This window comes from Balearica regulorum, chromosome 7, assembly GCF_011004875.1.
Source record: "Balearica regulorum gibbericeps isolate bBalReg1 chromosome 7, bBalReg1.pri, whole genome shotgun sequence".
Taxonomy (NCBI): Eukaryota; Metazoa; Chordata; class Aves; order Gruiformes; family Gruidae; genus Balearica; species Balearica regulorum.
Genome location: NC_046190.1, coordinates 24896243 through 24909462, shown reverse-complemented (window position 1 = coordinate 24909462; position 13220 = coordinate 24896243). Strand labels below are relative to the sequence as shown.

General features: G+C 52.4%; 1 protein-coding gene across 1 annotated transcript; it reads left to right on the top strand.

Moving 5' to 3' along the window:
* The first annotated feature begins 1393 nt into the window (after positions 1-1393).
* Positions 1394-5234, top strand: ZNF503 (zinc finger protein 503). Its single transcript, XM_075758624.1, has 2 exons — positions 1394-2087; positions 3220-5234. Exons 1-2 carry the CDS (start codon positions 1779-1781, stop codon positions 4738-4740), a joined length of 1830 nt encoding a protein of 609 aa, XP_075614739.1. The 5' UTR covers positions 1394-1778; the 3' UTR covers positions 4741-5234.
* Positions 5235-13220: the final 7986 nt, after the last annotated feature.

Sequence of the window (13220 nt, the reverse complement as noted above, 5' to 3'; positions counted from 1 at the left end):
CGGGGTTGAGGGCAGAGGACCCGGTACGCTTCTGGAGCGCACAGACACAAAGCAGGAGATATATATAAATAAATATATATATATAACGCCCGGGTGGATACCGTGTACGTACCCACGAGGTTCTCAACACAGCCTAGCTGAAATCAAACACATAAACGGCGAACCGATACTCTCGTTAAGGCGAGGGGCTGCCTCCTCAGGCCTCCGGTACCGGCGACCGGGCCAGCCCGGTGGGTGCAGGGACGAAAGGCTCTTCTTCGAAGAGGGAAGGGGAAGAAGAGCCCGGCAGCTTTTCCCCGGCCCCGCACGGCGCTGCAGCGCCGTGCGGGGCCGGGGAAAAGCTGCCGGGCTGCTGGCACACAAATCGAGTTTACGCGAAGGATTTATTCCGTAAATTGAATGGCTTTTTCTCCCGAGGAGCCCGTCTCTCCCTCTGTTTTCCTTCCTCCCTCTCTCTCTCTTTCCCCCTTCAAGTCACACCAGGCTTGTAATCAGCAACAAAAGCTGACATAAATCAAGGGCGGATTGACAGGGGCTGACAAATAACTGATTGATTGCGGTTGGGGAGCACTGACAATTGACGGCGGGGCGGAGAGACCCGAAAGGCGGCGGCGGGCGGTGCGTGACAGCCCCGCGTGTGACGACCGGCCTCCCCCAATCCCGCCGCGCTCCCCGCGCCGCCGCAAGCCGCGCCGCAGCGCCCCGGCTCCCGCCCGCCGCGGGCGGCGACGTGCAGGCCGGCGCTCTGCAGGTTCTCGTCCGAACCTATCCCCGAGTTGTGAGGCGGGAGGGGGCGGGGGGGGAAAAAAAGCGCCCCGCGTCCTTCTTCGAGGCCTGGAGGGGGACGCGGCACGGCGAAGGCCACGGAGCTGTCCCAGCGGGCTTGCCCCGGTTGGGGGGGAGGGGGGGCCGCGGGCTGGGCCTGTAAGCGCCGTGCGTGGCGGACGGACGGCGGCAGGCCGTGCTCGGGGCGGTGTGCGCGCGGTGGGGCCCCGATCGGGGGTGGGGAAGGGGGGGGGGGCGGCGGAGCTCCGTGGCCGCCCCACCCGGCAGGCGCAGCGCCCCTGGCCCCACCGCCGCCCCCGCTGCCGCCAGGGTATCCGCGGCGGCTGCGGAAGGAGAAAAACGTTCGCAGCGCGTGATGTGAAACACAGAATTAACGCCTAGCCCGTCCTAGGAGCGAAAACAAGGAAGGAGGGGAGGGGAGAGGGAAGGCGGACGAGAAAGGGAAGGGGAAAAAAAAAGCGAGAGACCATTAAAAACAGAGGAAAAAAAATCCCCAGAAAAGGGAACGTCACATCCCCTTGACCCTCCAATCACCTCGGGGTCCCATTTGATTGGAAGGCGGCAAAGGCTTTAATCTCAGACTAATTCAGCTGCTTTTGAAGTGAGTTTCTTTGCCAGACCCCGGGCTGGATGGGCAGCGGCTCGCATCACAGCTGAGCGGCGGAGGCGAGCGCTCCGCTCCGCGCCGCGCCAGCCGGGGGACCCGAGAGCGGCCGAGGGGGACAGCGGCACACGCTCGCAGCCCCCGCCCCCAGCACAGCCCAAGGATTACTCGGCTTTTTTTCCTCCTCTTTCTCTCCGGCCGGCTCCCCCTTTCCCTCCCCCTCCCCACCCACGCCCTCCCCGCCAGAGAGAGCCACGGGACATTTTATGTTTGTTTTCCTGCTCGGGGGGCGTGTGGCTTTTTTCCCTCCTCGCCCGCAGAAAGCGAGCGAGCCTTTCCGAGTGCGAGCGGCGCCACTTGCCCCAGTTTTCATGCGAGGTTTTGGGTCATGATCACATCGCCCTCGCTTTCTGCTATAAGAAGTAGTAAGCGCAGCAGCAGCCTCAGCGAGCCCGGAGGCAGCCCCCGCCGCAGCCGCAGCGCCGCCGACCTCGCCGGGCCGAACGGGCACGCTGGGAATAACGGCAGCAGCGCCGCCGCCAAGCCCTGCTTCCACGCCGTCCCCCCCTCGGACCCGCTACGCCAAGCCAACCGCCTTCCCATCAAAGTCTTGAAAATGCTCACGGCGCGGACTGGACACATTTTACACCCCGAATACCTGCAGCCTTTACCCTCCACGCCCGTCAGCCCCATCGAGGTAAGGACCTCGGAGCCGGCCCCGGCCCCCCGGCTCTTTCTGCCCTCCCTGCCCGGGCGCTCGCTGTGCATGGCGGCTCGGCCAGCCTCCCTCGGCACTTTCCTGCGCTTTGAAATGCATTTACACCAGGAAACGGGCTGCTTTTGATCTAGAGTTAGTGCGAGGAACCGCTCCTGGTTATTGTTTTCATGTTTACGGGGCTAAGTTCTAATTCCAGTGTAAATTAGCTTTTTATTTTTGCTCTTATTAGCTTTTTTTTTTTTTTTTAAGAAGAGGGGTAAGTGGAAGGAAACGACCCGCTCTGGGGTCACGATCCGGCCACGCAACTAAGCAGCGCTCTGAGTGCCAAACCTTGCTTTTGCAGGGAGGGGGGTTTTGGGATTTGGTTTTTTGTTGTGGGTTTGGGGTTTTTTTGGTTGGTTTTTTTTTTTTTTTTTGGCGGGGGGGGGCGCGGAAGGGACAGGCTCAAGCGTGGGTGCGGCAGGATACCTATTTCAGCTCCCCGACCGTTCCCTTTCAAGTACCAACACGCGTTTGTACTTCGGGGGCTCTGTTCGTCCCTTTTCTCCTCTGTCGAGGCGGTCGGTCCCTCTCTGCGTAGCTCGCTGTTTGCGGGACCGAAACTCGGAAGGGAGCGGGCGGTGGGAAGGGTGTGTCCGTGGGAATGAATGATTTCATTAAGGTCTCTGCGGAGCGAGGACACCCCTCTCCCCAGGAACCCGGCTCGCCGGCTAACTCGGGCTCTGTTTATAAATAGTGTCAGCAGTCAGGGCGCAGAAACGCTGCAGTCGCTGTACTTCACGGGCGGGTTTGTGCGCCTGCACGGCCGGAGCGGCAGGGAGGCAAACGCCGAGGCGCCGAGCTCCGCGCTGCCCGGGCAGCAGCGAGTGCTGAAGGCGGCCGCGGTGGGCTCTTAGGGATACGAAAATCCCCAGCCCTTTTTAAAGGCTTTGTGGAAAATGGTGCATGCAGGGGAGGGGGCTGTCAGGGTGATGAATGCGCACAAAATTGTTCATTACTTCCAGGCTGTTCTCTGCAAAAACGCACGGGACGAGTGTCCTAGGTATGCCCCGGGGTTTTTGTTAGACCCCGATTAAACCTCTGTCTTTGTGTGTCCTTCTGATTTCTGCAGCTGGATGCGAAGAAGAGTCCCCTGGCCCTTTTGGCACAAACTTGCTCGCAGATAGGGAAGCCGGACCCGTCCCCTTCCTCCAAACTCTCCTCGGTCACCTCCAATGGCTCCGGAGGCGACAAGGACTCCAAGTCGGGCCCCTTGAAGCTCAGCGACATCGGCGTGGAGGACAAGTCGAGCTTCAAGCCGTACTCCAAGCCGGGCGCGGAGAAGAAGGAGCCGGGGGCGGCGGGCTGCACGGGCGCCCCCGCCGCGGGGGTCGCGGCCGGGGAGAAGTCGGGATTCCGGGTGCCGAGCGCCACCTGCCAGCCGTTCACCCCAAGGACAGGCAGCCCCAACTCCAGCGCCTCCGCCTGCTCGCCGGGGCTGCTGCCGGCCGAGGGCAAAGGCGGGGAGGACAAGAAGGACTCGGAGGGCTGCGGGAAGAGCGGCAGCTCCGGCTCGGAGGGAGGCCCGGGCACCACCAGCATCAGCCACAGCCGGATTAGCGTGAGCTGTGCCGGGATTAACGTGGAGGTCAACCAGCACCAGGAGAGCACGCCGGGCTCCAAGCCCATCGCCTCGGACTCCGCCTCCTCCTGCAGCAGCACCACCGCCACCTCCTCCACCTCCGTCCTGGGCTCCGGCCTCGTGGCCCCCGTCTCCCCTTACAAGCCGGGCCAGACCGTCTTCCCCCTGCCCCCGGCGGGCATGAGCTACCCGGGGACGCTGGCTGGAGCTTACGCCGGCTACCCGCCACAGTTCCTGCCGCACGGAGTGGCGCTGGACCCCACCAAATCCTCCAGCCTGGTGGGGGCCCAGCTGGCCGCCGCCAGCAGCCTGGGCTGCAGCAAGCCGGCGGGGTCGAGCCCGCTGGCGGGCGCGTCGCCACCGTCGGTGATGACGGCGAGCCTGTGCCGAGACCCGTACTGCCTGAGCTACCACTGCGCCAGCCACCTGGCCGGCGCCGCCGGCGCCTCCTGCGCCCACGACCAGGCCCTCAAGTCCGGATACCCCCTCGTCTACCCCACACACCCTTTGCACAGCGTCCACTCCTCGCTGACCGGCGCCACGCCGCCCTCGCTGGCCGGCCACCCTTTGTACCCCTACGGCTTCATGCTCCCCAACGACCCCCAGCCGCACATCTGCAACTGGGTGTCGGCCAACGGACCCTGCGACAAGCGCTTTGCCACCTCGGAGGAGCTGCTTAGCCACTTGCGGACCCATACTGCCTTCCCGGGCACCGATAAACTCCTCTCCAGCTACCCCAGCTCCTCGTCGCTGGCCAGCGCGGCGGCCGCGGCCATGGCGTGCCACATGCACATCCCCACAACGGGCGCCCCGGGCAGCCCGGGCACGCTGGCCCTGCGCAGCCCGCACCACGCACTGGGACTCGGCAGCCGCTACCACCCGTACTCCAAGAGCCCCCTGCCCACCCCCGGGGCCCCCGTGCCCGTGCCCGCCGCCACCGGACCCTACTATTCCCCTTACGCACTCTACGGGCAGAGACTCACCACAGCCTCGGCCCTGGGGTACCAGTGAGCGCAGGCAGCGGGGCTTTGACACACAACACAGAGTCTAGCGGTGAGGGAAGGAAGCCCTGCAAAACTTTATAAAAGTTGGAAAGAAAATAAAAATCTGACTTTTTATAAAATAGTGTTCATTTGAGGACTGGATCCATGAGCACTGTATTTATTTATGTTAGCTTCAAGCGGGACAACGAATCATAAAGTGCATTACTTAACTGAGCTCAATAGGTAAAAGTGGAACACCCATTGTAGAATATAAATAAAAAGATAGAGGTCTTCTCTTTAATGTTACTTTAAAATTGCTATGATTGTATTGTACGTTCTTATTTAATGTCTCATTGAAACAAAAAAAAAATTTACATGCATGTTTGTTACTAAAAACAACTCGCAATTTGTCAGTTATAATTTCAAATTGCAATTATTTTTAAGGTGTATACCCTTGAAAGAGAATTGGTATTTTTTTGTATGTATTCTGGAAGAAAAACAAAAACAATTCTATTCCAAAAACCTCATTTGCCTTATTTTGTTCTTTAAAAGGAACACTTAACTATTTTTAATTTTTAAGTCCACCCTGTAAAAAGGGTTAAGTAAGGTTTACGTCATGTACTAAAATAGACAATGTATCGCTTTAAAGATTAAAATTCCGTATATTTGATGTATTAAAAGGTTTTACTTTTTTTTTTTTTTTTAAATACGCTTTGATTCTGTTATAAAACCCGAGTAGGTCTTGGATGGAGGCAACTGCTAATTTCTCCTTAAGCGTTTATTCAATTTTAATTAAAAATTAAAAAAAAAAAACTAAAAGGTTTTTTTTTATTCTAACCCCAGGGCGCTCTCTCTCAAAAAAAAAAAAAAAAAAAAAAAAAAATTCAGACAGGAGTATTTTTTCCCTTCAGTAGAATTCGTAGGCACAAAATAGGAAAATTGAGAATCGGTTAAATCTCTTTCACTTTCCTAAGGAAGAGCAACTTTTTAAAAAACCGTTTTTACTCTGAAAACCTGTTTTTTAAAGCTGGGTTTCAATTAAAAGACTTCATTCTTTCTTTAGAAAGAAACGGGGAAGGCAGGACTTATTTGTAAAAGAGTAAGAAGATTATCTGAAAGCTTTTTTTTTTTTTTTTTTTACAGTGTAATGCATAACTACTCGTCTCTTTTTCTAAATGAGGAGCTCAGAAGCAATTAGGGAAGCACTGTTTGATCTCATCCAGTTATTTTCAATTTCTTTCTTCAGTTCGTACGGCAGCACAAACGATCATCACGTTAAAAAAAATCGGACACCACTGAGAACTCCTTTTCTGTTCAAAAGAAAGGGAAGGGGGGGGAAGTCTATCCATTATTTGATCCGATTTCACTCTTTACCGAAGTGCAGTGCCAAACTCGACGTGATGCCGAGAGGGGCTGCCCCTGCCTGCGCCGCGTCTCTGCCTGCCCAGCCCGGGCTTCCCAGGGCCACCGCCCGGCTCCGGCTCGTCGTCCTGCACTCAGGTAGGAGCGGGGGCTGCGACGGAACAGCCAGAGCCGCTACCGAAACTGCGGAACACGCCGTTGCCGCCGAGGTAGACGGAAAAGCGATACCCGAGCCCGTAAAGGCAATGCCAGCGAAGGGCTTTGCTCCCGCGGTCTGCCAGGCGGTTGCAGGGAGCGGCTCGGGAGGAGCCGAGTACCTGCTGCCCCTCGCACAGCCCCTCTCCCCCCGCTGCGGGCTGCCCTCGCCCCGGCCCCAGCGCGACGCGCTGGCAGAGGGAAAAGTTGCAAGCGGCGACTTTGCTTGACAAATCACTGGGTTTTTCTCCCTCGTTCTGTATCCCCCACAATATAATTACTGTTCAAAGTTTCCCGTGGTGCCTAGATGCTAATTAGTCTAATACATTTACTCCAGATAATTAGTGGAAGTTAGCGTTAATGTGCAAAGGAGAGAAAAAGCAGCAAGCTAATGAAGCTCCAGCGTTCGCCCGGTCGTACCGGCACCCGGCGCATCGCGCCTGCCGGGGCCGGGACCGGGACCGGAGCGGGGCAGAGGCTGAGGCCGTGCCCGGGATGCACACGGGGACGTCGGGTGCTGGGCCGCGCTGCGGCTCTTTTGGGATGCTGATCCGAAAGAGGCACGGGAAATGCTTTGTGTATTTTTTTTCCCCCCCCTTAAATGGAAAAGGGACCATTGCGTATCTCTGCTTTAGGGAATGTAAAATGAGCTCTCGTTATGAACCGATGAGTTGGAGAAGGGGAGGGGAGAGCAGCGCTGTTAACTGCACCAAGTAAACTTTAATAATAAAATAGGAACCGGATACAAACAGAGTAAGTAATCGAAAGAAGGGCTTTGCGGGTCGGAGGTGGGGGGGTGACCGTGGTGGAGGATTCACACAGCGAGTCCAAGAAAGGCAGAACAAGCTCGCAACCCTCTCCCCACGCCGCCCGCCCCCCGCCCTCGCCTGTAGCCCGGCTGCCGTGCGCTCCCCGGGCAGCCCGGCCAGCCTGCCCGCCCCACTTCGCTACTCTAACTACCCTTCATTCGAGGAAAATTACATTTCAGGCTCCATCTGGGTGCGCAAGCAACTATTACAGATTTGCCGCGATTAAAACACACCACCATCGCACACGCTCCTCTTCTGTTCACGTATTTTGCAATTACAGATTTCTAACAGCTGCAGCTCGGACTTCGCTAGCAAACCCCCATCAGCAATCAGGTGTTGCGGGGTCTATTTAAAAAGCGAGCGAGAGGGTTTGCCGTGTCCTGGAGCCCTAACTGTAGCTTTGTGGATTTAAGCTCTGAAAAGTTATACACATAAAGAGTTCTGATGCAAGTGATGGAATGAATACTTAACGTTATTATTACTGTTTTGCTCAGATACTGTCCCCGAGATTAATGAAAAATTAAAATAACTTATTTTATATGTAGAGTGGTGGTAAGGAGGTCTCTCTTCCAGGCTTGTTAAGTATTTGACCTGGCAAGTGTCACCTAGGATTTTGATATTAATCTAGGAAATTTGCCTTTTTTTTTTTTTTCCCCTCTAATAGAGATTGACTTATGGACGTTAATGTTTTTAGGTAAAAGGACTGCATTTGTTACTTTCCCCCTCCCTGTTCTTACTAACTGGATGGGTTGTGGAGTTGACAGCAGCCGCTGGTCCATGCCACCGAACTAAAATAATTTCACAGTGAAAAACCAGCTCGAGAGGACAAGCAACAGAAGGGCAAAACCCATCAAAACCCAAAACTCTGATCAATCTGACCAGAGTCAGGCATACATTACTTTAATTTAAACAGTTTGGTCTTTCTCACAAATCTTTTTTGAATATTAAAGATAAACTCATGTAATATTTAAATCAACTCTTGTCAGATGCTAAGTGCAACTGAAGAACCAAAAAATTAAATTAAATTTAAAAATTAAATTAAAAATTAATGCGTTTCCATCCCCTCTCAGAGACTTACTCTGGATGCCACTTCGACAAAATACTTCTGATAAACAGAACCTTTCTTTTCTAAAGCGTTGCTTATCTTATCTATGGGGAAATGTAATTAAGCTAGTTTTATGAAACAATAAAACACCATACTCCACCGACAGCAAAGGAGTTTCTGTAATATATCTGAGCCTATATGGGCATACGTATCTTGGCTTATGTGTAGAAGTCCACACCAAACACATACATATATGTTTGCATGGTCGATTTTGGAGTGCAAACCGTATACTAGAGCTAAAATACAGTCATGCCTTTATGACGGGAAGATTTTCCCCAGCGATAAGAGTCTCCATTTTCTAAGACCGGAAAGTCACCCGCTGCCCATTCACTACCTTTGAAGCCACCCTCAGCGCAGCCACCAAGGTACACGCAACGCGGTGACTGGGGCTGACCCTGTCCTCTCTAATCCGAGATGCCCACAACGACATTCGAGATCACCCAGGCAAGGGGACTCCTGCAAGGCCCAGGCTTTCCGAGACAAAAGTAAATGTGCATTCTTATTCTGTAAAAACACTGATTAAACTTCATCCTTTAATATGTAGAAAAGGGAGAAATGCTGCCTTGCTTTAGTACTGTTAGCTCTCACTACAGGCTTTCAGTACAGCGCAATTTAGGGTTTTTTGTTTTGTGTGTGTGGGGTTTGTTTTTTTTGTTTGTTTGTTTTTTTTTTTTTAAGGAACGAATCTAAAGTTGGAAAATCGCTGGAGTTACCGGCATCAAATCTCCTTTCCATCCAAATTCTGGTGTAATTTCAGACATTTCTAACTCCAAACCGAGACACCTCACCCCACAATTCTCTCTGCACCGTGAAGCGCAGCACGCACTGCTTCACGAACAGACCTGAGGCAGGCAACTGATCAATCCTGATTGGAGGTGTCTAATCCCTGCTAAATCTCTCTCTCAGCTCAGTCCTAGGAAATTCGGGGTAGAGCGTGGGGGTTTTTTGTTTTGGTGTTTGGGGTTTTTTTTTTCCAAAAAAGGTAAAATTTTGTTGCAATGAAGCATAAAGGCGTCAAAAGAAAAAAGATGGACCCTGAGTCCGTATGCTCCCACCTCTTTGGAGGTGGAATGCTTTAACAGCAGAAATAGGGTTGAAATTTGAGCAGATTATACATTTGAGCTTGTGCATAAATGCAAGAAGACTGTCCTAATGCTAGGTATTTCTGCATCAGTATCAGCCAGGTGCTGCTGCTGGAAAAATCCCACCTCCGGCCGCTTGTTCAGTGCATGTGTGTGTGCGCAAAGTGATGCGCAGACTTTGTTCTCTCCTCATGTCTGAAATTCATCAACCACTCCCCCCTCCCAGCCACCCCGTCCCTTATGTGAAAAAAGTAAATCCGTTCAGGCTTTGAATATTGTAAGAAGCCTTGTGTGTATTTTTTTTTTTTTAAATCTTCAAATGAATTAAAGACAACCTGACAATGCTGTCATCTGTCTTCAACGTCACATCAAGGCAAGAAATAATGATAACAGAGCAGCAGAAAGACGCCCACTGAAACCTGGAGGATATATATACACACATATACACACACACATATATATGTCTTGAAACAGTTTGAAAGAACAAAATTAGATTACCATTCTTAGGCTATCGCCGTAAGAACGTGTGGGATTCCCCCCCCCCCCAAGTGCTTCATCTTTCCTGCTGTATTTTGTGAAGCGCGTGCTCCTTGATCTAAACCACTTCTGTGGGATGGGGCAAGGCAAGGAGCAGGCACGTTCCTTGCTCCTAAACTATTACGACCAATGGAAACACAAAAATATCTCCCCTCCCCCTCCATCATTTCAGGTTCTCGTTCCAGTTGTGAATCAACGTTACTGCTCTCCTGAAGCGCAGGCCAGAGCGTGGCACATTTTAGGTGACGACCCACGCGGGGACGTTGTGCCGGGCAGCTCGTCTCCCCCGGAGGAGAGGGGAGGCTTCTCCCCTTTGTCTCGGCGGCCCTGCGAGGTTTTGCTCGGGCTCCCGCCCGCCAGGCGGCGCTGCCGGGCCCCCCGGCGGAGGCGAAGGGCAGCACCGGCGCCGAGTGCCGCTGCGGCGGGAGCGGCCGCTCCGCGCGGAGAGTGCCGGGCTCGGCCCCCCGCGCACCGCCTTCCTCCGGCGGGCCGGTCCTGAACCCGATAAAAATCGCTTGTTTGGGGCAGAGGGAATCTCAGATCTAATCCGAAGGGAAGGATGGCAGCATAAATGGATTTAGCAAGATAAAAACAGATAGGCCGGACTAAACAAAAACGTGCTGCTGGTGGTGTTTTGTTTGGGGTTGTGTTTTTTTTTTTTAATCACGCTTGTAATCTCATTCACTCTGAAGGGTAAATAAATTGCAGTTGTATGAAAAACAATTGGTGCTACATGTGTTCGTAACAGATGGGATCTTATCACAGTTTAACCGTAATAAATTCTGACTTCTGGAAATTGTAATCTTTACTCCATACTAGATGTCTCGTTTCTACTGTAATAATGGGGCTACAAACTTCTGAGAGCAAGCGGAAAAGTTTTCGGTGCTAGCGTTGCTCAAGAGCCAGGGCATGCTCCTGCAGTCTCTGTACAATCGCGGCTCTTTCAAAGTTTCCGTGAAAACGCGTCTGAAAAATCAAAAGGGAGAGAAAGCCCTGGCGCGTAGGGAGGCAAACAGCTGATCCTTCCCCCGTTGGGTAACATTATTTACTAAGGCAAAGATGATCGTCCTTAAAATACATGCAGAAAAAGCTAAGAATGATCTCTCTGTGTGGAGAAGCCCTGGCAAAGGACAGATCACGCTTTGCTTTGCAAAGAGAGAAAATGTCAGAAGAAACCCAGCGCCCGAGGAAGCCAAGACCAAACTTTAGATTAATCCTCCTGCGCTTCAGATCACAAAATTAAAAAATAAATTTGAATAACTACTGAAAGGATAAAATTGTAACAGTAAATTGTCCATATTCACTGAGGCTGCGGGACTAATTATTTTCACCATCTCGGCTTCCCATTGCTGTTTATCAAGTCGCAGGAGAAATGCTTGTAAATCCATTACATTTCCATAAATCCTTTCGCCGCTTTCTTTTTGGCCAATGCTTTTGCAACATTAATTGATTTTATTGCACTTTCTGAAGTCACCGTATATTAAACTCGAGCAAGTTTGCTCCAAAAGCGTTGTTTTTTCCATCGTCATATGAAACCCGTGAACGGGAATTACTGAAGCTACTGCAGACTCTAGTCTCTTTTTTCCCCTGCTGTGATCTTGATGGCAAATGTGAACTGCAAATTACAAGTTTCTAATAATCTAGGCTGTTACAGAAAACAGCCCTTTAATCGCTGATGAAAAATTAGTCTAAATCCAAACACCACTTTTCCCCCATTGTTTTTAAGCGGGAGGGAGGCATTAAACGCTACTGAGCGATCGAGATCAAACAGACTAAGAAATACTTTGCGAGCCATTTACGTTACTGGATGGACAGCAGTTATTTTTAGGGAAGGATTTTCGATGTATAACCAGAAGTTCAATGCAATTTGTAAGCGAGTACGTGGGCTCCAGGCTCCTCAAACCCTTCTCCCTTTTCCTCAAACACCTTAAGAAAACTGGACCAACCAGCCTTAAAACAATTAATGATTTCTCACTTAACATCGGCTAATTTCCCGTTCCTTTACCTGTCACCCTAGCCCCGTGATCATTATTTAAAAGCGTTAAAACCTGAGCCTTATGTTTAGAGCGCTCTCCCCACGCCGCACCCAGGCACCCGGGCTGCGTAGCCCAAGCCCTCGGGAGCAAGCCCCCTCCTCGGCGGGGCCAGGCGCTCCCCGAGCGGCGAGGTGCTCCTTCACGCAGCCGTTTGCAAGCCGTTACCGTCAGACCTAGCTAGGCAGCGTCCACTCTTGCCGACGGATTCACTTCGAGGTACTTCAGTGACGCAAGAGGCTTGTAAAATGAATAGGCATAATTACTGTAGATTACATAAGACATGCAGAACTGACTATTTTAGGCAGGACAGCAGAACGTTAGTAATTATGAACCTATCCTTCGTATTAGAGGTTCAGCGTTTGTACCCTATCCTTGGCTGCCCAGCCATCTTACTCACATACGCTACTATCCGCCAAGACCTTTTGCAAAGGTAAACGCATCAGTTGCTAGTAATGCCGTCATTATTTATGTTGGAAGGAGGAGGGGAAGAAAGCCCGAGAGCTGCACTCTGCCTGCATCTAACCCTTGCGGGGCGGCGGGCGGGTAGCCCGGGCACAGGGCAGGGCTCATGGCCCGGGGCACGACCGGCCCCCCCTCCGCGCCGAGGCCAGCCCCTGGGGCCCTGCCGCCGTGCCTCTTGGCTGAGAGGGGGTCCGAGAGAAAGGCCGCGGCATTTCTCTGCTCCCCACCTTCCTTCTCGACGGGACGCGGTGGGGCAGCGCTGCACCCGGGCGCCTGGGCCCGAGCAGCAGTCACCCCCGGGCCCTGCCGGCAGGGCCGGGCAGGTAAAGGCCTTCTCTTTGTGGCAAGGTCGGGAGAAGGACCGTTTTCAGCCACTCAGCTTTTTCGAGGCAAAGCACAGTGTTTGGGAAAGGCCACCACTGCAGTTCATTCACTGCCGTGGCTTTGGAGGGGTCTGTTCAGCTGGGACTGGGGCAGACAGCCCAGGTGTGAGGACACACACACACTCTGCAAGAGAAGTGATCCTGCTCTTAACAGCCATCACAAAACCTAAAACTGCAGCTGCAATGTAATGCTTTAGTTTCACTGAAGTTACTAAGATTCTCAAACACAATCTACCTTACAGTTGTGGGGAAATGTCTCCCCTCTTGTACTGCTCACAGCCCTTAATCCTCTCTTCGTGGAGACACATTTTTTCCTACCAGGAAAGACCAACTGCTGCCATCATCTACCACATTTTTTTCTCCATGCCTCAAGTACTTGACTTGAGGCAGAGGAGTATGTTATCATTTCCCAAATCTGAAAAGTTTCAGACCCACAATTCTCACTTATTAGAGTTCCTAATGACCAAGGTATTCTAATGTGGGGAAAAAACTCCACCCCTTCTTTGAAGGCATTCACTTTGCATAAAAATGCACCAG